The sequence below is a fragment of the Lygodium microphyllum genome, chromosome 10 (genome assembly GCF_053477565.2).
Source record: "Lygodium microphyllum isolate KBCC chromosome 10, Lygodium_microphyllum_v1.1.10, whole genome shotgun sequence".
NCBI classification, from domain to species: domain Eukaryota; kingdom Viridiplantae; phylum Streptophyta; class Polypodiopsida; order Schizaeales; family Lygodiaceae; genus Lygodium; species Lygodium microphyllum.
In genome coordinates this window covers 6,410,074-6,434,709 of record NC_141144.1, presented here as the reverse complement: position 1 = coordinate 6,434,709, position 24,636 = coordinate 6,410,074, and the positions used below count along the sequence as shown (strand labels likewise).

The window sequence follows — 24,636 nt, the reverse complement described above, 5'->3', positions numbered from 1 at the left end:
ATATCCAAGTCACCCATCATAGATCATCAGACAAATCACTATACCTCCATCCTTCGGACATACAGACATGCCCAGGCTCTCAGGGTCGTCCCATACTCTGTGCTCGACAATGTTAAACTTAGCATCTCCACATTCATTTTTGCCTTTCTTGAGTTTGCGTTTTGATATTTTGTGCTTGATTTAGTTGCTTCTTACAGATATCCTTTTGAGAGAACTGATTACAAGTATCACCCCTGAAAAGTCTTCTTAGCAATCATTACAAAGCATAAAAACAAATAGGAATTGTGACAGGGTCCAACTGCACATACATCTAGCCCCTACTGAGAAATAAAGTCCAAGAGGAGAATTGCTACACCAATAGAAAGGACCATATTTGGTGGTAGAGGTATCAGGAACTCAAAAGATGATACGTGAGAATGCTAAGTAGTGAACCAAAATTATAGAAATGCATTCTTTGGATCCAGACTGGCACCATTTCACACCTAGCTACATCTGACATGTTTAGGATTTTGGTAGTAGTTATCTAATCAGGTTCTCATAGAGAGAGAATGATGAAGGGGGATCATCAGCCACATCACATTCCAAGACGGGACTCCGGTAATGCCTGTATTGTGTTGGAATGAAGTCAGCACATTGTCACTACCTAGGAACAGCCATTCCAAAGAGCATGATACTATTGGATGACTTGTGGTACTAGGAAAACTGATCCATGAAATCAAGCACAATATGTAAGCAAACACAGCACTTTTCCACAAACTGCAGATCATGACTACACGTTACCAATGTCCCACCTTCCACTTCATCCCCCCCACCCCCCCTTGCTGGGGGGCCCTTTTGCTCTTCCTTGAGCCCTCCTCCTTGAATCTCCTCTTGACAAACCATCTTTAGAACTCCTTCCCACCTCCTAACTCTACACCTTTCCCTTCCCCCAGCTCTCCCTTCCTATCTCCCTCCACACATTCCTCCATCCCTCCTCTTCCTCCCCTATCTCCATCATCTCCTCAACCCCATCCTTCCTGCTTTCCCTCATCTATATTTACTTCCTCTCCCCCTCTGATCCCAATACCCTACCCTCGCCTCTGACCAGAATCGAGTTGCCAATACAAAAACTGAATCATGACCTAAACAGGCAGGCAAAAGATCAGCAAATAAACTAGTAAATCAAGATTCAACACCTGCTGCTGTTCCGTTCAGAACTCTGGACAATGTCAGATAAAGTGCCTGAGTGGACGTTGCTGCCAGGGTGGTTATTAGGTACACCAATCCCTAGTCTCTGACCATCAGTTAAAACATCAGGGGATTCAGCCTGGATCCTCTTACCAAATACTGCTTGGAGGTGCGCCTCATCAATAGGCATTAACAATGGATTTGCTGAAGGAAAAGAACCATCTGTTTGCTGTATAGCTGGGCAACCACCTTTATACAAAATTGCAGGGACGGGGGAAATACTGTTTGATAAAGAACCATCAAAAACAGCACCAGGATGTAAACTGTTCACAGCTGCAGTAAATGCATGTGCTTGTGGTTGTATGGTCACTGCTGAGGCAGTAGTTCTTGGTCTTTCTCCCAAAACAGGCACTGAAACAGGAGACTTTATTGTGGAACAATCATACCGAGCATGCTCCATAGTATTGAATGAAACAAAGGGTATATTTGCCTGCCCAGGATGTGTATCGATGTCCCCACTGTTAGGCATGGCCGAATGACTCCTGGCCTTAGAGAAGTCTCTAGTCCAAGATCCAAATGGTGATGGAAATGTATCTTGACTCATGAATACCGAAGGATCAGGTAGGGCGTGTGGATACTGACTTTGAGAATCCTCAAACAGACCCAGACCCCTGCATTCTGAATGTCGCATCGAGCTTGCAGTATCAAAACCTAGTCCTACACTCTCAATCATACGGCTTTCCATGCCTAATGCCTTGATATTTTTATTGGTGACCATGACATTTTTTCCCATCAGTTTGAACACAGGATTGCCAAATATATGCACCACGCCTTGTTCTCCGGGATAGCCAACACCATCATATCCATTAAGCCTGGAGGAAAAAGTTGTTCTTCCCAGAGACTCTGGTCTCCCATTCATTCTTGCAGCAGAAAAATGCCCACAAACTGGAGTATTTGATGAAGGCTTAAATATCTCTTCAGCTGAATCATAACTCCCTTGTATTTGTTCACCAAAAGGCAAATCAGTGCTTCCATTCATCATGTGCATTGCTGTTTGAAGAATGTTTGGCTGAATCGACCTTCCCCCAACACCCCTATGATACGAGCCAGGAGTCTCATCCAACTGCATTACACCAATATTATCATGAGAAGCCTGAGCATTGAGGGAGTTCTTTGATAAGCCATTGACTGTTTTTGTATAGTGATTGGCTGTAGCAGTTTCCATAAACATGCATAAAGGGTCACCACTTGGCCCCCTTGAACAATCTGGCATAGTTTTAGGACCATTTGACCATGTCTCCCGTAAGAAAGGACCATGTTGAATGCTTGGGTTAACCATTTGAACATAGTCAACTGCACGAACAAACTTAGAATTATCCTGGAGAGAGCTTGCAATTGAAGTTTGACATGAAGATGCAGGATTTTTGAAAGAAGAGAAGAATCTAGAACCTAAAAGATCACTTAAGTTCTGAGCCAGAACATTGATAGTGCTTGCATCATCATTTCCATCTGCAGCTTGCAACACTTTATGCAGGCATTCAGTTGGGTCTGCTTGCCCCATACTCTGTGTACTAGTACGTAGATTGGTTCTGGGTACAGGTTTCAAAGCTTCCTGTGTGCTCTGCCTCAGCTGATGCCCCAAGGCAGCTCCCCTACCACTCACACTGTTTTTGAAATGGGGGACTTGCATGTGACTAGGAGTCAACTGTGGAGTACTGGCTGCAGTGTCAACTGCCATATTCCTTCTTGTTCCTATAATTGAATGCTCAGAATTCCCCATCCATGGAGAAGCTGACTGGGCAGCACGTATTGCACAATCTGCACTTTCCAAACCAACTGAAGCATTGCATAACACCTGTGTGGACCTGATAGTCTCAAAAGAATGATAGTGCAATGATTCTTCAGACGGAACGGCAGCTACATTATTAACAGTTGTGATACGGCTCTCACTTGTCGAAGGGCAAAATGCAACACCTTTTGGCAAACAGTCAAGCATAGATGACATGAATAAAGGTGCAGATGTTCTGACTGTTTTTTGAATTGGAGCCATATTTAGTCTCTCATTGCAAACATCTGTAGAGGTCACAAAGTAGCTTGGCTGACAGGGGGCATTTGAGTTTGTTTTCTCAGGAGAACTGAACCTCTTTTCACATGTGATTAGACCCTCACGAACGCAGCCTGGCTGGTCTGATATGCTTTGACATGCTTGATAATTATTATCTTGCTTGTTATTCCTCACCTCCCCATTGACTCTTTGGGGTGAACCTGTAAGAATCCCTTCGTCACCCTCATCCTCAGACTCTTTGCTGATATTTGAGACTTTTGGTTCTCTCTCATTTTCAGATTCAAGTTCTTCTATAGACATGTGGTGATGCCTTTCATTCACCTGGCTACTAGCACCTTGCAAAGATTCAGAACAGTCCCTGCCTACACCTACATGGTCACCAAGGGCCCTGTCCCATTGTAAATGACTGCAGTTGAGTAAGGAAGATGATACATGTCGACTGTGTGATTGTGCATGTGCATCCATATCCATATTTCTATCGCCGGTCTCATCTACAATGAGCCTCTTCAAGGCTGTTGGCCTTTTGCGCTTTAAGCACTTCCTGGGTGGATGGTTAAATTGCCTAGTTGTTGGCTTAGAGCCTTCCTGGTCCGGGGATGCTTTATGTAAACCACCAATCCGTAATCTCTTTTGACGAACTGGCTCTTCAGATGCACCCTCAGAGACAATTTCCTCGTCCTTGTCAATGAGATAGGTTGCTATTGTAGATAGGCTTTTGGTTTTCTGCACCAGTCGCTTGCTCTTGCCAAACCTCTCCATTTCGTGCTCACTCAAATTTCCTTCACCTGGCTCAGTTCTCAAAGTATCTACCTGCTCACTTTGCAAAGACTTCCATTTCTTTGAGGATTCAATCCTATCTTTGCTATTTGGAGATAGTTGTTTTCTGGTTGATGCACCTGCAACTTGTGAGAACTTAATGAATGTCCTCCCTTTCCCCTTCATATGCACTTCAATCGACTTTCGCTTATCCATTCTCAAGTCTTCACATTCCTGGCCTTGAGTAGAGGTGAAATAGAGTTGCTCACACTGCAACCTTTTGACTTCTTCAGCACTTGTATCAACAGGAGTTATTCCATGGTAGCTTAGAGATCCTGACCAACTGCAGTCTGTTAAGTCTGCTGAAACAGATGGACCTTCTGAGCTTAATGAAGCAGATCGTTCTCTGAATACTTTTGTTGAAGTGCTTGCTGAACCACTTTTCCTTTTCCCTCTAACTTCCCTTGCTCTTGCAGTATGTGCAGAAATCAAAGGCCTAGCTATGCTCCAATCATCCTGCTGCTGTTTAACCTGCAACAAATTTGGAAATTTATCACCATCAAAACAATTAAGTCACATTAATTGCTTGCTTAGATGAATAAACCTAACATACAGAATGGAAATTTAGAAAGACCTTTCAGTAGGAGTATACAAGTTTTTATGCTCTTAAACTTCAGATTTTCCACTTAAAGAACAAGTATGAAAACATCTCCAAGTTCTTTTTACCAGAAAAGAAAAGAAAATCTATTAGATCTATAGGACAATTCATCTCCAAGTTTATATGATCCTTAGCAAATTTTTAGAAGAGTGCTGCTCCAATTCCCTCAAGCTTAGCTTTAGCACTCTCATTAAGTATGACATTCACTATGGCGTTACCAGTCTTCCATTCATGGACATGAAAGTCAAGGGCTCAACTTAGCATCTAGACCAACTATTAGGTTCTAGAGACTCTAAGACTCAAGCACATGTTGCATGACGTTCGACCAAGTTGTAAAGTTTGACTCCTTAAAATGCGTCTTGTCAGTAAGGGCATCCTTGGCCTTAGTAACCAGAGTGTGAGTGCTGAGTGATGACTAGAGAGGATAGGGTGGGAGAAATGGAGTATACTCATGTATGCAATTGAAACCAACTTTCCTTCTTGGCAAGGGTGGCTAAGAAACCCTAATGGTGCTGTAAATTAGGGTCTCAACAGCAAAAACCACTGCTGCTTTTCACCAGAGCTGGAATATGCTGAGATTGCTGAGGGAATGTCAAAGGATGAGAGAGAAAATCAGTTGAAGAGAGTATCTTCTGAATGGTAGCTCTGATGGCACCAACAGCTTTGAAAGTGGGGTAAAGACCCATTGTGGCTATTGAGCCCTCCTCTTCTATCGCCATCTCTCACTGAGGCAAAGAAGGAAGCCTCTTCACGCTGTCCTATCATATTAAGCAATCAGCCGTCACCCATCTCAAAACTAATCCAATCGCTCCTCCTTCCTCCCTCAGCCTCTAAATGGCTACTTCCCCATTCAACCCACCCCAAACAGCTTTCTCTCAGCTTGCATGCGCACGTTTGCCAATTGGCAACCTTCCAAAAGAAATTTTCAGCATCAATTAATTACTTTTCAAAAATAATTTTGAAATTAATTATTTATCCATTTGACCCTACCCATTAATTGGCTACTGCCCATCCACATTTAATGTGCTAACCCCTTTGGAAATTTAAGTTGTTCCCAACATTAATTGACCCTAGGCTTTAATTTATTTATTAATGCCTAGTCCTAATGTCACCACTTGACATTTTGAAGGGCCAATTAATGTCCTAGGACCCAAACTAACACTAGGCACCCACAAGTACCTCTCTAGCATAACTTAATGCAACTTTTATTAATTCTGCCCAATACATACATAGGGTACTTAGGCTATCACTGTGACTTAACTAACTTGCACTTCACATGTGTACCTCACATGTACACATAATGCCAACGCTAAGCATTAAAAATACACATCTCTATGATAGTAACCAATCTTTTACATATCAACTATTATCACAATATATCAGCTCAATTATTCAAATTAATTTGATGCTCATAGAGCTCAACCATTTAAGATATCTTCCGAAGAGAAGTTTTAGAAGCTTCCTTCTCTAGAAAACTGACATGTGCCATCTAGAACAAGATATGTGTCATTTCTAAAGTGACAAGTGTTCCTACACTTGTCATTTTCAAGACACTTGTCTTTTGTAGCCTCTACTTTCCAATTTTGAGCACCCAAGCCTTACACCTATATATTGGAGGTCTCTATCTACACTTCCACAAACTCTATTGCTAAAATTTCAGCCACATGCTTTGTATACTTCTATCTAATACTCATGCAAGAAACACTTTCTACTAAGCAAAGAAAATTAGCTTACTGTGTCAGAAGTGGTGCAGCAATGGAAGCCTAGACAAGCGCTGAAACAAATTGCTAAACACAAGATAAAAGAGAAAGAAAACAAAAGAACACTATAAAAGAAGAGAGCTCAGAGACATACTCAAAAAATGGAATCCATATACCAAACACAAGAATCATGTGTACAACAATAAGTCACTGGCTATGTGGGCACTAGCACTGGCTCCTCTCTTCAACAAGAAGACCACCTAAAGAATGATGATGATAGAATGGGAGGAGGAGCCACAGAATAATTACGCATAAAATATGTCTAAAATGATAGTTGTTTGGCCAGCATTAAATATTGGCTGATTAGCATAAAATACCACAAATGCCACATAGAAATCACTAAAATAATGACTAGTGTGCCCAACCCAACCGGCACGCACAGACTCACACATGAGCTGACAATCCTACTAATACCCTCTCTCAGATCATGGATGATCTAATACAATGATAATGACTAATCATAGTCCATACAACATAGAACCACCAGAGTAAAACCATGGATACCCAAGCAATGGGTGATCATGTCAGAGATCATAGCCTGTTTTCAGGCAGGCAGCAGCCGCACAGTCCAGCTGCACAGTCGGACTGTGCAGTCGGACTGCCACGTGGCAGTCCGACTGCCTGCAGCTGTTTTTTATCAGGCTGCGCCCTATTTTGGCGCCCCATTCCAGGCAGATTTTCGCCTATTTATTGCTGACGTTTTCAGCAGTCTGGCATTCAGTCTCTGTCGCAGATTACAGACCGGTGCCGTGCAGATCTCTGTCTCTGTTCGCAGATTTCAGACAGCAGACAGTGCAGACTGCAGCAGACTTCGAGGTGGACAGCAGGTCGCATCGTCGAGGTGGAGACACGCAGTCCAGCGCACTGCGCCCGTGTATATCTTTGTATTCAGCATTCTTTATACAGCAGATCTTCAGTGTACACTGTCTCTTTCTCTCCCTTCTCTCTCTGCGTTCTCTCTCTCTCAGTCCTACGCTTCCGCACCGCTGCACTCTGACATGGTATCAGAGCAGTGTTTGAGGGCTGACTGAGCGCAGAATCAACCTGAAGTGGAGTTTCCATCGAGACACAAATTTGCGTTTTTTGCGTTTAAGGGCAGACAGGAGGGCTGCGCCTTGGAACAAGGCTGAAACGAGTGTGGGCGCACAGGAAAGGAGTACAGGTGGTGGATTTGCTGCTGTTTACTGCTGTTTGACGCGGAGAAAGTTTGAGTTTTCAACCTAAAAGTGCAGGTTTTGCTTTTTCATCGCCTCCGGCGGGTGAAGAAGCTTCGGGACGCTGAAGAGCCTTAGCAGGCTGAGTCTACTCAGTCAAAGGGGGCTGCTTTTGCGTTTGAGAAGGCATTGCAGGTGAAGATGTCTACAGAGATGGACCTGGAGTTCCAGGCGATTATGGACCGGAAGGTGCCTGTCCTACCGGCTCTTCCTACAGATCAGAAGCTCGACGGTGACAACTACCGCATTTGGCGCGTTATGATGTTGGCCATTCTGGAGTCCTATGATTTGGCGGAGTTGGTACAGGAAGATATAGACCGGCCTTCGGTAAGAGATGAGTCTAAACTCTCTTCCGATGCTCGTGCGGAGTTGGCCAGGGCCCAGTCTCATTGGGACAAACTGAATGCCCGGATTCGATCCTTTCTCTTTCTATCATGCACTACAGCCGTGATCGCTCACATCGAGCACTTGACGGTGGCTCGTGAGATATGGCTGGAGCTTGATCAAATGTACAATCGGATGACCCTGATGAAGAGGGTTTCTTTGGAGGTACAGATGCAGACCTTGTCCGTCAATAAGTCTTCTTCGCTAAGGGAACACATTAACAAGCTAAGGCAGCTACAGATGCAGGTTCAGAATGCGGGGAAGCCGATCTCCTCCGAAGACATGGCAATTACACTCTTGTCCCAGTTGCCGCCACGATTCGGTACATTTTACTCTGCCCTTATTGCTTCAGGGCACGAGTCTACTCTTCGGTGGGAGGAGTTAGTTCCTATGGTCTTGGACCAAGAGGAACAGTTAAAGGGACCGAATGCTTCCAAGACGGAGGCGTTGACAGGTCAAGCCTCTCAGAAGAAGGGGAAGGACCAAAAGAAGAAGAAGGGGGATAACAAGTCCAAGAAGGACAAGGAGAAGGACAAGGACAAAGACTCCACATGCCATATTTGTGGAAAGACTGGCCATTGGAAGAAGGATTGCCCTGACAAAGACTCGAAGGACACCAAGAAGAAGGACACCAAGGATTCTGGAGCGGTGACTGCACCCTCATCAGCTGCATTTCTACACTTAGTTGTCATTGAGGACGCTTCACCGAATGCTTCTGATGCTGCGATGGCGGCTTCCCAATCTCGAGAGTGGATTATTGATAGTGGTGCCTCACGGCACATGACTCCTTCATCAGATGGTGTTGCCCAGCTGCGACCTTCGCGCAGTTTCTATTGCAGGTCGGGGTAAGATGCAGCTTATTCCGGATGGACGAGGTGGCACCCATACTTCAGAGGTTTTGCATGTACCAGGATTGGGGTACCATCTCCTTTCAGTCCATAAGATTTGCTCCCTTGGTCTTCTGGTGGAGTTTGACAGTTCTACAGTGCGAGTCCTTGATCGTGAATCGAGGAAGGTTCTATCATGTGGATATGAGGAGAACGGCATTTACAAACTGCAGTCTTCCACTGCTCTCTCTACTCTTCTTCTTACCTCACAGTCACAGTCTGAATTATGGCATGCTAGGTTTGGTCACCTGAACTATGACTATCTTCGGAAGGCGTCACGGGGACAGCTTGTTCGAGGGTTGCCAGATATAGTGGTGAGCCAGCAGCCATGTGTCTCCTGCATAATGGGGAAGCAGCATAGAGATGCCATTCCCCATACCGCTTCGCGGCGGTCTACTTCACCGATGGAGTTAGTATCTACGGATCTATGTGGCCCTATGAGGAATGAGTCCCTGCGTGGGAGCTCGTACTTCATGCTGATCATGGATGACTATAGCAGGATGACATGGGCCTACTTTTTGGCACTAAAATCAGAAGCTTTCTTGCACTTCAAGGATTGGCTTCTCTTTGAGGAGAACCGATCAGGCCGGAAGTTGAAGACCTTGTGATCCGACAAGGGAGGTGAATTTGTCTCTAATGAATTTGCTCGGTTTTGTGCAGATAGAGGAATTCACCAGGAGTTTGCCAATACGAATACTCCACAAGAAAATGGTATTCTCGAACGGAAGAACCGCAGTGTGATCGAGATGGCGCGCACCATGATGGAGCACTGACAGACCCCCCAGGTTCTGTAGGCCGAGGCTGTGGCTACTGCAGTCCACATTCTTAATCGATCTCCTACTTCGGCCGTGGAAGGGATGACTCCATTTGAGGCGTATTTTAGGTCGAAGCCAGATGTTTCTTACTTTCGGGTCTTTGGGTGTGATGCCTATGTTCACATTCCCAAAGCTCACCGTGACAAATTCGAAGCGGCTTCCCGCAAACAGGTATTTGTTGGCTACAGCTCCCAGTCCCAAGGCTACCGACTCTATGATCCCGTCAAGCGGGATGTATATACTAGCCGTGATGTGCGGTTAGTGGAGGTTCCGGCTTCTTCCACGGGTGAGGAGCATCCCGTTCTTGGAGATCCAGGGGAGAGTTTGGCTCCTTCTACAGTTCCATTGGAGCCTGTGCCGTTTGATTATGATTCTGTTTCTGACACAGAGTCTACTGTTCCACCGGATCCTTCTGAGGAGTTACCACTGGTGGACATTCCAGAGTCTTCTACTGATGGAGAACGACGAGGGGAGGTTCGGCCTCCTCCTCGCTCGGCCCGTGACACACTCCGTGATTCAGGGATCGAGGGGGTTCCTGAGGAGTGGGGACCGCAGGATGGTCCGCGGCGTTCACGGAGGCACCAGGCGCATTCTTCGGAGCTTGTGTGCTCCAATTATTGTTTGATGTCCCGAGTTATGCAGGATCGAGAGCCCACCTCCGTGAAGGAGGCTTTACAGTCCGCCCCATGGAAGAAAGCTATGGAAGCTGAGTTGGAGGCTATTGAGAGGAATGGCACTTGGTCACTTGTGCCACGCCCCCCGAAGAAGAAGGTGATTGGAGTCAAGTGGGTCTTCAAGACCAAATATCTCAGTGATGGTACTTTGGATAAGCACAAGGCTCGCCTTGTTGCTAAGGGTTTTGCCCAGCGCCCAGGGATTGACTGTCATGACACCTTTGCCCCTACAGCTCGTATGGCAACCATTAGAGCTGTTCTTGCTTTGGCTGGCCATAGGAGATGGCCTGTTTATCAGCTGGATGTGAAGTCGGCCTTCCTGAATGGTGATTTGAAGGAGGAGATCTACGTTGAGCAGCCTCCTGGCTTTGGTTCTTCGAACGGGAAAGTCTACAGGTTGAAGAAGGCCCTGTATGGTCTCAAGCAGGCCCCGCGAGCTTGGAACGAGAAGATTGATTCATTCCTCCAATCTCAGTTGGGATATCGGCGGTCCAAGGCTGATCCGCAGCTGTATGTTCACACTTCCGAGGATGGTTGTGTGCTGTTTGTATTATATGTTGATGATTTGATTGTCACAGGTGATGATGCACAGCAGGTCCAGGAGACAAAGTCAGCTTTACATCGGACGTTCGAGATGACGGATTTGGAGCTCCTCCATTTCTTTTTAGGACATGAGATTTTTCAGTCTCAAAGGGGGATCTTTCTCTCCCAACAGAGATATGTTCAGGAGCTCTTGGTGTCTTTTGAGATGGAAGATTGTCGGGCCCTCTCTACTCCTATGGATCCGAACTGGAAGGCCACTTCCCACTCAGCTTCTCCTTTGGCGGATGCTTCCCGCTATCGACAGTTGATAGGGTCTTTGATTTGGCTTCTCAACACCAGGGTTGATCTATGTTTTGCTGTTGGGCTCTTGGCAGGGTTCATGAGTGAACCTAAGACGGTGCATTGGCAGGCTGCTCAAAGGATACTTCGGTATCTGAGGGGGACGTCTGATTTGGGGATTCATTACCCCGCAGGGACAGATGGGTCAGATCTTGTACTTGCAGGTTGGAGCGACTCGGATTGGGCCGGTGACGTGGACCACAGGCGGTCTACAACAGGTTATTGCTTTACTTTGGGTGCAGGAGTTATTTCATGGAGTAGCAAGAAGCAGCCCACGGTAGCCCTTTCGTCTACTGAGGCAGAATATCGGGCCGCATCTTCCACCACATGCGAGGTTGTGTGGCTTCGGAGATTGTTGGAGGAGCTTGGGTGCCCCCAGACTCGTCCTACATTGCTGCGATGTGACAATGAGAGTTGCATTGCCTTGGCAAGGAACACTGTTTTTCATGCCCGGACGAAGCACATTGAGATCCAGTACCACTTCATCCGAGAAAAGCTTTTGGATGAGACCATCACTGTGGAGTATTGCAAGACGGAGGATAATCTTGCGGATGTGTTTACGAAGGCGCTTCCTCAGGCTCTACTTCGGCAACATTCCAGATCCCTCAGGCTTCTGCCCTGTCCAGGCTCTGAGAGGGGGTGTCAGAGATCATAGCCTGTTTTCAGGCAGGCAGCAGCTGCACAGTCCAGCTGCACAGTCGGACTGTGCAGTCGGACTGCCACGTGGCAGTCCGACTGCCTGCAGCTGTTTTTTATCAGGCTGCGCTCTATTTTGGCGCCCCATTCCAGGCAGATTTTCGCCTATTTATTGCTGACGTTTTCAGCAGTCTAGCATTCAGTCTCTGTCGCAGATTACAGACCGGTGCCGTGCAGATCTCTGTCTCTGTTCGCAGATTTCAGACAGCAGACAGTGCAGACTGCAGCAGACTTCGAGGTGGACAGCAGGTCGCATCGTCGAGGTGGAGACACGCAGTCCAGCGCACTGCGCCCGTGTATATCTTTGTATTCAGCATTCTTTATACAGCAGATCTTCAGTGTACACTGTCTCTTTCTCTCCCTTCTCTCTCTGCGTTCTCTCTCTCTCAGTCCTACGCTTCCGCACCACTGCACTCTGACAGATCAAGCCACCACTAAGGTGCCTCGGAGAGAACCTGATGTCAATGTCAATCGTACCAGCTCTTGAAAATAGAGAAGAGTTATAATAGATCTTTGTGTTTGTCAACAATGTCTCGTAATAGCATACAAGACCAGCCTATCAAAAATGGCTCTAAACATATGTGCCCATGGATTCCCCACCTTTGGCTAAGAACGCCAAAGTGTCCCCTCGTGTGAGCTCTGATAAGAAGCCAATCCCACTCTCTGTCAAATAACAGCCCATCATGAACCTGGATATTAATCCCAACTCCAAGATTTGAATATGCCAACAATGTGTCAGGGTTATATCTAACTAGCCTTCTTTCTGTGGATGGGTGGTAATTTCCTAATTGCAACCTAGTTACAACATCAACATTTATTATAAAGCTAAGAAATACAAACTTACAATCTTGAACAATGTCACCTTGTTGGCCCCAAAACTAGCACCCCTTTTGGTATTTCTTTAACTTAGTTGAAAAAGAAGAAGATGTACAATGGGATTTTTCCAATCGCTTTAAGTATTCCAACTCCCCTTGCTGTCCAAAATGGCCAACAAGTCTTTAATCTGATTTGCCCCTTGATTCAGATAGTCAATTGGCCTTCATCCGCTTTGATGAAGATAGAAAATGCCCCAAATTCATTGATTTGTTGGTCCCTCCACTTGAATTTGACTAAAAACAGCTTCAACCCTGTTGAATCCAAGTCTTGGAGCTTCCAATTTCGAGCATGCTTTCCACTAAACCCTAATTTCAACTGCAAAATAAAGTTTACAGTAGAGAAATCTCAAATTTCTTAGCCTCTGGTGATCTCAATGCTATAATCTTCGAAGTAAGGCTATAGAAAGGCTAGAACATGAATGAAAATGCTGAGGAGAGAGAAAATTCAGACTTTCTTCACAAAGAACTGAAGAAAATCAATCATTTATTGTTGATGCCCTATCTCAACAACTTGTAGATGCAAAGTACTAAAGAAAATCAATCATTTACTCTATCTGCCCTATCTCAACAACCCTATAAATGCTATGACCTACTATTGATTGGTCTTCTCCTGCCCCTGGTTGCCTCAAAAGATTCTCCAATGGCTGCAAATCAGACCAGCAACATCTCCTCCCTCTCTCGTGTAGGCTGAATACACTAAAATGCCTCTATCTAACCTTTAAAGATATTTTTCAGTCTTGCATGGGCATTTTTGACAAGCGACAACCTTTCGAAATGGTTTTTCCAGCATTATCCATAATTAAATATTAATTTTCAGTCTTTAAATACTAAAAATTAATATAATAATTATTTCAGTGCCCTGAAAAATAATCTGACTGGCTAATAATTAAATTGGCTAGGCAACTTCCGAGTGTCCCTGCGCCATCTTTGGCCATCATATTCGCGTTAGGTACCATTAAACACCACTTCTATAGTGTCAGCAACAACTGATACTTATGGCCAAATGAATCACCTAGACCAACAACTGGCACCAGATACCACCACGTACATGTGCGGCATAGCTTATAGCAACTTTTGCCTTTGACATCCTTTGATTTCCTCGGGTCCTGCGCTCGTAAATTTACTCTAAACCCAATTACCCCTCACATATGCAACATTTAATTAATCATGTGATTAAAAATTAATCCACATGTTAAATGAGGTTTTAAAAATACATGTCCTCATGCTCATGACATCATCCCTCTATGGAACCAGTGCACTTATATACATATATAGATGAGGCTCAGCTATCCCATCTCACCACCCTCTCATACTCCCTCTTTGGCACTAGAAAGTCATGCAAGATGACCGCATCACCTAGACTAGAAAGCAACAGAGCAAGGGACAATCAAGCCCTTTTCTCAATCTGAAGAAGTCATATCTTTCGCCCCTTGGACCTTGCCTCGGCTAAAGGATCAAAGTTGGAGTCAAAGAAAGAGGATGACTCATCGAATGAGTCCGCATTTTGCTTATTTGTCTTCGCCTTCTTCCATGAGGTTGCTAACTCCTCGCAATCCTTCTGCAAGTGTTCCTTCTTACCACAGTGATAACATTGGGCCTTTGACTTCTTATTCCTATCATCCCTCTCTGAAGCTATAAAGGCTCCTTCTGCAAGTGTTCCTTCTTACCACAGTGATAACATTGGGCCCTTGACTTTTTCTTCCTATCATCCCTCTCTGAAGCTATAAAGGCATCGCTAGAACCTCCATATCAAGATGGAAGCCTCCTCTGTAAACTCAAAGATGACTAAAACTAGCCTTCCTTCTGTGGATGGGTGATAATTTCTTGATTACAACCTAGTTACAACATCAACATTTATTATAAAGCTGAGAAATACAAATTAACTTACGATCTTGGACAATGGATACCTTGTTGGCCCCAAAACTAGCGTCCCTTTTGATATTTCTTTAACTTGGTTGAAAAAGAAGTTGATGTACAATGGGATTTTTCCAATCCCTTACTGTATTCCAACTCCCCTTGCTGTCCCAAATGATCAGCAAGTCTTCAATCTGATTTGCCCCTTGATTTGGGCAATCAATTGGTCTTCATCCGCCTTGATGGAGATGGAAAATGCCCCAAATTCATTGATTTGATGGTCCTTGAATTTGACCGAAAGCAGCTTCAGCCCAATTGAATCAAAGTCTTGGAGCTTCCAATTTTTGTCATCCTTCCCGAAGCTGCTGCTAAATCCTAATTTCTACTCCTAATTTCTGTTACAGATTGGGATTTACAACAAAGAAATCTGAAATTTCTCAACCTTTGATGATCTCAATGCTGTAATCTTCGGAGCAAGGCTATAGAACGGCTGGCAGATGAGAGAGAATGCTGAGGAGAGAGAATATTCAGACTTTCTTCGCAAAGAACTGAAGAAAATCAATCATTTAATGCTATTGTCATGTCTCAACAGCCTGTAGATGTTGTCATCTGCTGTTGATTGGTCTTTCCTTGCCCTTGGCTGCCTCAGAAGGTCCTCCAATGGCTGCAAATCAAACCAGCAGCACCTCCTTCCTCTCTCTTGTGGGCTGAATGTACTAAAAATGCCTCTCTCTAGCCTCTAAAGATGTTTCTCAATCTTATATGGGCATTTTTTACAAGTAGCAGCCCTCCCAAATGGTTTTTCCAACATTATCAAATATTAATTTTAAATCTTTCAATACTGAAAATTAATCTAATAATTATTTCCGTGCCCAAAAAAATAATTTGATTGGCCAATAATTAAATTGGCTAGACGACTTGTATTCCCAAGTGTCTTTGCGTCATCTTTGTCCATCAAATTGGTGTTAGGTACCATTAAAACGCCACTTCTCTAGTGTCACCAACAACTGACACTTATGGCCAAATGAATCATCTAGGCCAACAATTGGCACGAGATACCACCAAGTACCTGTGAGGCATAACTTATAGCAACTTTTGCCTTTGAAATCTCATGATTTCCTTGGGTCCCGAGCTCATAAATTTACTCTAACCCCAATTACATCTCACATGTGTAACATTTACTTAACCATGTGATTAACATTTAATCCACATGTTAAGTTTATTTTCAAAAATACATGTCCTCATGACAGTTCTCTCCCTTAAAATTATTGCAATTGTTCTCGATTGCACTGCCACATGCATCAAAAGTAAAATAGTGGACTGGAATTTCCACAATGCATCATAGTTAACGCAACATTGCGCATTGCTTTTCAATTATTCCATATATCCAATACATGCTGAAAATTACCATCCAATCATAACATAACATAAGACTCACAAAGAATCTCAAAAAAATTGTCAGATTATCATGTGACATGTCATTTTTTCATGAGCCTAACTTAGAATTAAATAATTTTAAAAATTAATTTCAGCCCTTCTAACAATGCCCAAAATTAAATGTACCCATCCATAATTAAATTGGCTAAGCCATTTGCACAACCATGAGTGGTCCCCAACCTCTGTTGATCCTTAGACTGATATTAATTAATTAATTAATTAATTAATTAATGCTAGTTTCTAATGTCACCACTAACACTTATTGGCCAAGCAATTGTCCTAGGGTCAAAAATATCACCAACTAACCAACAAAACCCAATTGACATACTTATCACAGCTTTTGTCTTTGACACCCACTACATCCTCGGGATCCTTGGCCCGTTACCATGAAATAACTACCATGAGTATCACATGTGCTAAACAACCTTGCATATTTGATTAAAAACTTAATCAAATATTATCAACAAGATTAAAGCATCTCAAAATTTCACATCCCCATGACAACAACCTATTTTTACCTACCCTCCTCCTCTTATTTATTTATCTCCTCCAACTCCACCACCTTACATACACTATCCATACCGATATTCTTAGACATCTCATGTTTCTTTGTCCTCATCTACCAAATATACATTTTAATAATAAGACTCGTTTTAACAGGTCTAACTATACTACTTGGTCAAATCTCATAAGACATGTCTTTGACTTCCAGAACCTACAAGATATTGTGCAAGGGTTGGAACCCCAACCTGATCCCGCACTTGTTCCATACAAGGTTAACCGCTCATGGAAGGTTAGGAATACCTCTACTATTGTTGAGTTGATGCAAGGCTTGTTACCTAAGTTTTATTCTCAATCTTTAACACTTTGACTTGTCATTCGAGCGTTGGGAATACTTGACTAACTGCTATGCAACTTCTATGCAGTATTAATCCACAAGAAGAAAAGGCCCTTCACATTTCATCCACCCCTCGTGTATGGTAAGCGCGTCACTTCAAATAAAAACTTATTTGATACCCTAGCATCAGCTCCACTTAGAAAAAAGATACAACCTGCTAGCAATTATTATTACATGGTTAAGGGTATAATGATTTTGGAAGCATTACAATAACTATGTTAGTAGTAGACATATTAGTTTAAAAGGTACTCTACATCCCTAGTATTTAATAAAAAGCTATTGACTATATCTTGTATTGCCCAAGCCAATTTCTCTATATTATTTAAGCAAGATAAATACATTGTACAAGACCTCAAGAAGGAGAGTATCATTTTAATATCAAGGTCACTTATTTAAGGCTTCTACCAACTAGATCACTTCAAGGAGGCAAAATTACTACTGTCTCTCTAAGAGACTAGAAGGTAGAGCATCTTTGCCATGCCTACTTTCATCACATAATTCATAAGAGTTTGTAACTACTACAACTCCAAATGATTAATGACATTTTTGACCCCAGGTCACAATTACTTAAATTTGTGTGCAAGTTGACGAACATCTCACGCTGGTTATACTCAAGCAACCCTTGTGCATATCTTCCTTCAATATTCACAATTCATTCTCTACAATCTTCACACGCACACGCACACACACACACTCACTCTCTCTCTCTCTCTCTCTCTCTCTCTCTCTCTCTCTCTCTCTCTCTCTCTCTCTCTCTCTCTCTCTCCTTTCTTTTAGTCCATGCATACGTTTTTGGATTTATTGTACTCTGACAAACATTGGGCTAATCAAGTAATTAGCTAAATATTTTGTTCATCGGTTCCTCTATTCAGAAGAAGAATAGCAAATTCAATATGTGCATGGATTATCAATCCCTTAATAAAATCACTGTGAAGAATTTCTTCTCTATTCCCAAAATTCATAACATTTTGAATATCTAGGAGGCCCAAAGCTTTTGGCTTTGATACAAAGAGTAGTTATCACACCATCAAGGTAATACCACAAGATGTATATAAAACTACTTGCTATACTTCATTTGGTCTTTAAGAATTCTTAGTAATTCTTTTTGGATTAGCCGATGCACCAAACACCTTTAAGCAGATGATGGAGTGCATTTTTAGATATCATTGATAATATATTTATAATTTCTTTTGATGATAATATTGTTGCAGTAAGAAGGCATCGTCAATGCCTGTAGATTATTCTACAACTACTTTGACAAAATGAACTCTTGATAAATGGTAAAAAGAGTCAATTTTTCATGCATAAAGCAAATTATCTTGGATTCTTCTAAAGGATCCAAATGGATCCTAAAAATATCAAGATAATCCAAGAATAGCTTGATCTTTGTGATATACATGAGATACGATCTTGTCTTGGCTTATGCTTCTATTACCGCCGCTTCATCAAGCATAATACATATACAGCTTCTCCTCTTTATGACCTCATACAGAAAAAAAGCTCTTTCCAATGCGAAAAGGAAGAGAAGGCAGCCTCCACAAAGCTGAAATCTGTTGGGAATAAAGGATCATCGTGTCTTTTATATGTGCACAAGTGTGAACACATATCACACCCTTAGCACATTTGTACTTTCATATATATCTATCTAAAACCTAAAGAGATACACACAAAAAATTGTACCCAAGAACATCGTGCATCTCTCTCTCTAACTCTCACTCTCTACACTTGCTCATGTTTTGCTCTCTACTTGGCATTTTCATCGCAGAACATTGCATCACCACTGCACATCACTCACTTCAAACTGTCAAGAAAACTGCTAGGATTTGCACTGAGGACACACAGAGTGTACGACCAGGCAAAAACACAAAGAGACAGACACAAACACAAAGAGCAAAACTCAAACCCTAAATGCAAAACTCAAACCCTAAACACAAAACTCAAACACAAACAGAAGAAGGGAGAGAGAGAACACAACTTTCAAGTGAATGAATGCTGTAAATAAATGTAAGAGTTTACAGTGTGCTCAAGGGCAGAGCAATGTCGGAGTGTGACGTCCACTGGCGACGGATCCCAAGTCTGTGACCACCAGTCGGAATGTAGGAGTGTTGAATAGTGAATGGCAATAGAATGGTCACCAAAATGTAGCAGTCTGGAGACTGGAAACTGGTAATCGCAGTAGTGTACCACCGATCGGAGGTTGAAAACTGTGCACATTTTACTGTAAACAGCAAGTTGAAACTGTGTCTAATGTGGCTAGTGATGGCCGGATGATCAGATCGCAGCAGATGATGATGTCGCCAGCAGCTGACGTCAGCATGGATGAAGGCGCCAGTAGCAGAAGCAAACACGGATGGAGTGGCAACAATCTCGAGGGCTGGACAACCACGTGGAAGGAGGCTGATGGCTGAAATCTGCACATGGAGTGAGAAACCTGCACAGACGGAATGGGGCTAAAGGGGGCGACCTATCTATTTATAGATGTGAAAGGGCACCCCAACAATTAGGGTTTCCACAAAACTCTCTCAAACCACTCCTCGTTTTAGGGTTTTCACTGAACTCTCTCGAACCACTCCCCGTGTTTTAGGGTTTTACTCTAAAAGAGCATTTTTTAGTGTGTTTTGGGGCTGTTTAAGAGGCTAATCAGCAAGTAATGCATGTTTTAGCTCAACACCCCCTCTCAAGCCCAAAACTAAGCCAAAAGGTTAGGCCACCATTGTGATATTTATTTACTCCAATGCGTCCCACCCCAAAGTAGCCAGGGCATCGGACAAAGGGTGCACGTCGGCTGCCCAATGGCCTACCAAGACTACAAAGGCGATGGTTATCTTACCAAGGGAATCCAAGTAGTCACCCCAGAGAGGACAGGGCATCGGATAAAGGGTGCACGGTGGCTGCCCAATGCCCACCAAGCCCTACAAAGGCGGATGGAACTACATGGAACTTTTTTTTTTGTTTTTTTAATAAGTGAGGTAAATTTTATGGGATGCTGCCGATTGAGTAATAGTGATCTAGGAGACGAGAGTAGGGAGAGTACACCCAACACATCACAAAACAATACAAGCTAACCCATCCACTCATGGTGTAGATGACAAGGAAAAATAGATGATGAGGTATCCATGTGATGAAGGAGAATGGTGGTATGGTAACAACAAACGCTGGTGGAAACAGCTTGGGATCCGCTCAAGTGGTACTCTGCACAATGAGATGCAAAGTATGCTACATGCTAAAGAATGCTCATGAAGCAGGTGCCACTTGGACAGTGTCTCTCATGGGAAAATTGTTCACTTGCCCAAGCGCCCTAGTACAAAGATGATGAAATCATGCAATGCAAAGGGAAGGTACAACAGGGGGAAGAAATAGATGTCGAAGACAAAGTGCTAAAGCCTGTAGAATATCAAGGAGGGTAGGAATCCCCTTCTCAACCTGGATGTAGTTGCCGAAGAAGAAAAAGGAGCTTAATGTCGATCTTTGTATGGTGCCGAGAATCATAAGGAATGAAAGAAGAGGAAGTGGATGAAGTGGATGAAGCACCCCACTAGAAGAGCAAGGTAAAAGTCACCGCCATGATAGCATCGAGAGAGATGTTGCACGATCTGCCTTGGGAGGGGAAACCACCATGCTAGAAGAAAAATAAGCACTCCTAGGATGATAAAACCATGAAAGGAGCGGTGCACATCCCCACATCTCTAGCCCAAGTAGGACCAAAGCAATCTACAAGTTAACCCTACACTGAAAGACAAAACCCTGCAAAAGGAATGAGAATCTGCAAATACAAAGGTTAGTGGTGAGATCCTTCCAAGCAAAACATAACAGAAAGAAAATCTAACTCAAAATAAATGCAATGAGTGTATATGTGTGTAGTAAATGCAATGGAAGACAAAAGAATGGAAAAGCTAAGGACAATGAATCCTATGAGCCCGACTCTAAGAGTGTGAAAAATGGATGCTAGACTGACCTAGGGTATTTGAAAGAATCTAGAGACATGCTAGTCTAATAAGGTGGCTACCATCGCGTACGTCCAATAGCAAAGCTCTGCCAAGGGAACGCCTAACGAGGTGGAGAAAGTGCAACGGGATCGGAACCTGCAGACCAATCAGCCAGTCCCTCGGGGGTAGTAAAAGAGATGGGCTGTTAAGACTGTACTCGAGCCATATGTCCAACAGCAACAACGGGTGCTGAAGGAGCAGATAACGTAGGAGTGGAAGGCGTAGCCCCACAGGACTGTGCAGTCGCAGCGGTCTGCAAAGGCTTTTTAGGTAAAAAACCTTAGGCCTTGGAGCAACACTCCTCATCCACATGGCTTGCTCTCTGGCAGTGTGTACAAAACCGGTTTTTCTTAGGGAGTTGTTGCCAGATAGGCCTAGATTCTTTGGTTCTATCTGAGGAAGAGGAGTCACCCTTGGATTGGCTTGCCTTCGCATCTTGTGAGTTCTTACCACTAGTGGTTTTCCCTCCCGAAGAAGAGGCAACCAACCCCCTTTACTTTGAATAAGGCTGTGATGAGGATTTCTTGTGGACTTGATCATGCAGCCTCGCATAGCGCAAGAACTAGCACTCAAACTCGTAGAAGATTGGCAATCGAGGTGGGGAGATGATGTGCTGAATGAAATTAAAGTATTTTTCAGGCAACTTATTCAAGAAGAATATGACCTAATCGTCATCTGACTTTAGGGAGCCAATAGTGGCGAACTCGACAAGTAACCACCTATATTTAGTCAGCTTAACTTTCAGATCATCCCCTTCCTTAACAGAGAACTCTTGAATCTCAAAGTCGAGATTGATGCGCCGAGTACGATCATGAGCCGCATAGAGGTCGAGAAGATGACTCCAACACTCTTACACAAGCGAGAAGTGCTGCAACTGAGAGTGAAACTCAGGAAGCAATCCTTGCATCAGCTCAACATTGGTTGTGGCATTGCGGACTCTCCATTGACGGATGTAATCAGGGTGAGCTAGTCAAGGGTCCAACAGAGACTCTAGACCAATGACAAGGTCCCAAAGACCCTGAGACTCAAGCACTTATTGCATGAAATTAGACCAAGTGGTGAAATTTGATCCGTTAAAACGTGTTTTATCCGTGAAGCCATTCTTGGCCGTTGCAACAGGAGTCGTAGTGCTCGGAGATGAATAGTGTAAAAAAGTATAGTGGAGGTAGGAGGGGGGAGTGGAATACACTTGAGAATGGGCCTCAGAGTGCCCACCAGGCATACGGGTAGTGTGCAAGGTGGATCCATAGGGAGGGATGGGCTGACTAGGCATGGGCACGGTAGCCACATAAGAAACCCAAGGAGGTGGGATGGGAACGCAAGGAGCAGAAGATGGGAATCCCTACGTAGGTGTAACCCAAGGAGAGTGTGAAAACACACCATAAGCTGAGGATGGAAACCCTTGCGTGTGAGTGGTCATGTGAGATGTAAAGCTAGGGATAGTGAGGGGGATGCCCATCACACTCGACCCAGGAGTTATGGGTGTGCTCATTTGCTGAAAGGTGAGAGGCACTATGTTAAAGGGGGGCATTCCCCCTAGCAAAGTACCATGGTGCAAAGAGATAGAGAAAGGGGTGGAGAAGGAAAATGTGCTAGGAGCAGATATGGAAGGCCCAACTCCTAGGGTGTGTGATGCAGATGTGGAGTGTAATCCAAGGTTTTGGAAAGATGATGAGAGGTGATCAAGGTGTGATATAGAAGAGGGTGGGGTGGAAGGGAAGTGAGAAGTGTGTGTAATATGCTCAAATGAAACAGAAGCTATAGATGTACCTGAATTCCATCTGCTTCGTAAGCCCCCTCTATTGAAGTTCACATACGCAGCCATCCAGATCTTGAATCTCAAAAGAAGAAACAAGCGAGGGTTTTGATTCATACAACACAAAAGAATTGTACAAACCCGACATTGGACTTGGCTGAGATGATGAAGATGGATCGTCAGACGTTAAGCAGTGTACCACTGATTGGAGGTTGAAAATTGTGCACATTCTGCTATAAACAGCAAGCTGAAACAGTATCTGATGTGGCTGGGGATGACTAGATGATCAAATCATAGCAGATGATGAAATCGCAAGCAACTGACGTCAGTATGGATGAAGGCGCCAATAGCCGGAGCAAACATGGATGGAGTGGTAGCAGTCTCGAGAGCTGGACAGCCGCGTGGGAGGAGGCTAATGGCTGAAATCTGCACGTGGAGTGAGAAACCTACACGGACGGAATGGGGCTGAATGGGGGCAGCCTGTCTATTTATAGATGTGGAAGGGCGCCCCAAAAATTAGGGTTTCCACTGAACACTCTCGAAACGCTCCCTATTTTAAGGTTTTACTCTAAAATAGCATTTTTTAGTCTACTTTGGGGCTGTTTAAGAGGCTAATCAGCAAGTAATGCATGTTTTAGCTCAACACAAGTTGGTATCAGAGCTGCAGCTAAGGTGTTCGCACTTCTTGGAGTCTGTGCAAGTCAACTCGTCATTATTCTTTCAAACAGGCGACAACTCGTGTAATTAGGCACAGGTCAACAAGTCACGTTTTTGGTCAGGCGACAGTTCCAGGTTGCATGCAAGTCAAAATCATCGTTTCCTAGTCAGAGGCAGTCATCACGAGCAGGTCACGCATTTCAGGCGCGGGTCAAAACGTCGTTTTTCAGGTCACACGAGCAGCGGGCTAGCAGCTGTAATCAGGGCAGCTTCGTCACTTTTCTTTTGCATAATTTTTTCAAAGGTTCCCTGCAAGCAAGCTCTTTCCTCATTGACAGGCGTCGTACGTGTAAGCACAGTTCAAAATTTTGGGCAGCTTTGTGCCAAAAATTTAGGGATTTGTCCAGATTTAATGCGAGCAAGACACAACAATGATATTTGTCTTAGAAATTGCAAGAATTTGTGACATTTTGCCTCCGACATTTGGGGCTTTTCATGTACATGCAAGAATTGGGCTGAAATTTACCTAATTTCTCGACATTGATGCACATTGGACCCCATGCAATTTGGGGTTTTTGCTGTTTGGGCCAAATTTGTGTGCCATTTGGTCATTTTATGTACATGCGGGTTTAATTCCATGCAATTTGGACATCTAGCACTTGGAAAAATTTGGGGGTTTTGCTGAAATTGCTCTATTTTGGCAAAATTGGGCTATTCTATGCATGTTAGAGACAGTGCAGATGTATGGTTGATGCTTTGAGCACAAAAATTTTGGGGCTTTTGACCGTGCGTGTCAAATTTTGTGCCCGTGGGTGCATGTACAACAGAAATTGCAGCTAACATTAGGGACTTCTCATGTAATGTGATGTATTTGTCCTTGGAACAGCTGTAATCAGTTGTGGAGTGCTCTAGCATAGGTTTAGTGCTTCTGAAAATTTATTTGCAGATCTGAAATTTCTGCTTTCACATGGTTATTTATTGCTGGTTGGTACTTGTTTATACCTTGATCACTTGTGTGACAGTTTGGGCCTGCATTTGCTGAATTTTTTGTCACATTTGGGCTGAAAATCATGGCTGGCAGCAGTGACAGCAATCATCTCATGCACATTAAGAAGCTTGAAGGAGCACATAACTTTGCAGTCTGGCAAAAACAGTGCTATAATATCATGTTGCAAAAGAAGCGGGCAAGGCCGATTAAGACCAAAGGGGCAAAGC

At 43.7% G+C, this 24,636-nt stretch overlaps 1 protein-coding gene across 5 annotated transcripts in view; it reads right to left on the bottom strand.

The window, feature by feature from the left end:
* Positions 1-24,636, bottom strand: part of LOC148029674 (uncharacterized) — a 56,681-nt gene that overhangs the window by 13,140 nt on the left and 18,905 nt on the right. For 3 of the 5 annotated variants that reach the window (XM_087685950.1, XM_087685951.1, XM_087685952.1), the window contains exon 3: positions 1,321-4,519. In XM_087685950.1, coding sequence (XP_087542076.1) covers positions 1,321-4,519 — 3,199 coding nt within the window. Of the gene's footprint in view, positions 1-1,175; positions 4,520-24,636 lie in introns of all 5 variants that reach the window. The other 2 variants (XM_087685948.1, XM_087685949.1) reach the window with 1 other exon arrangement.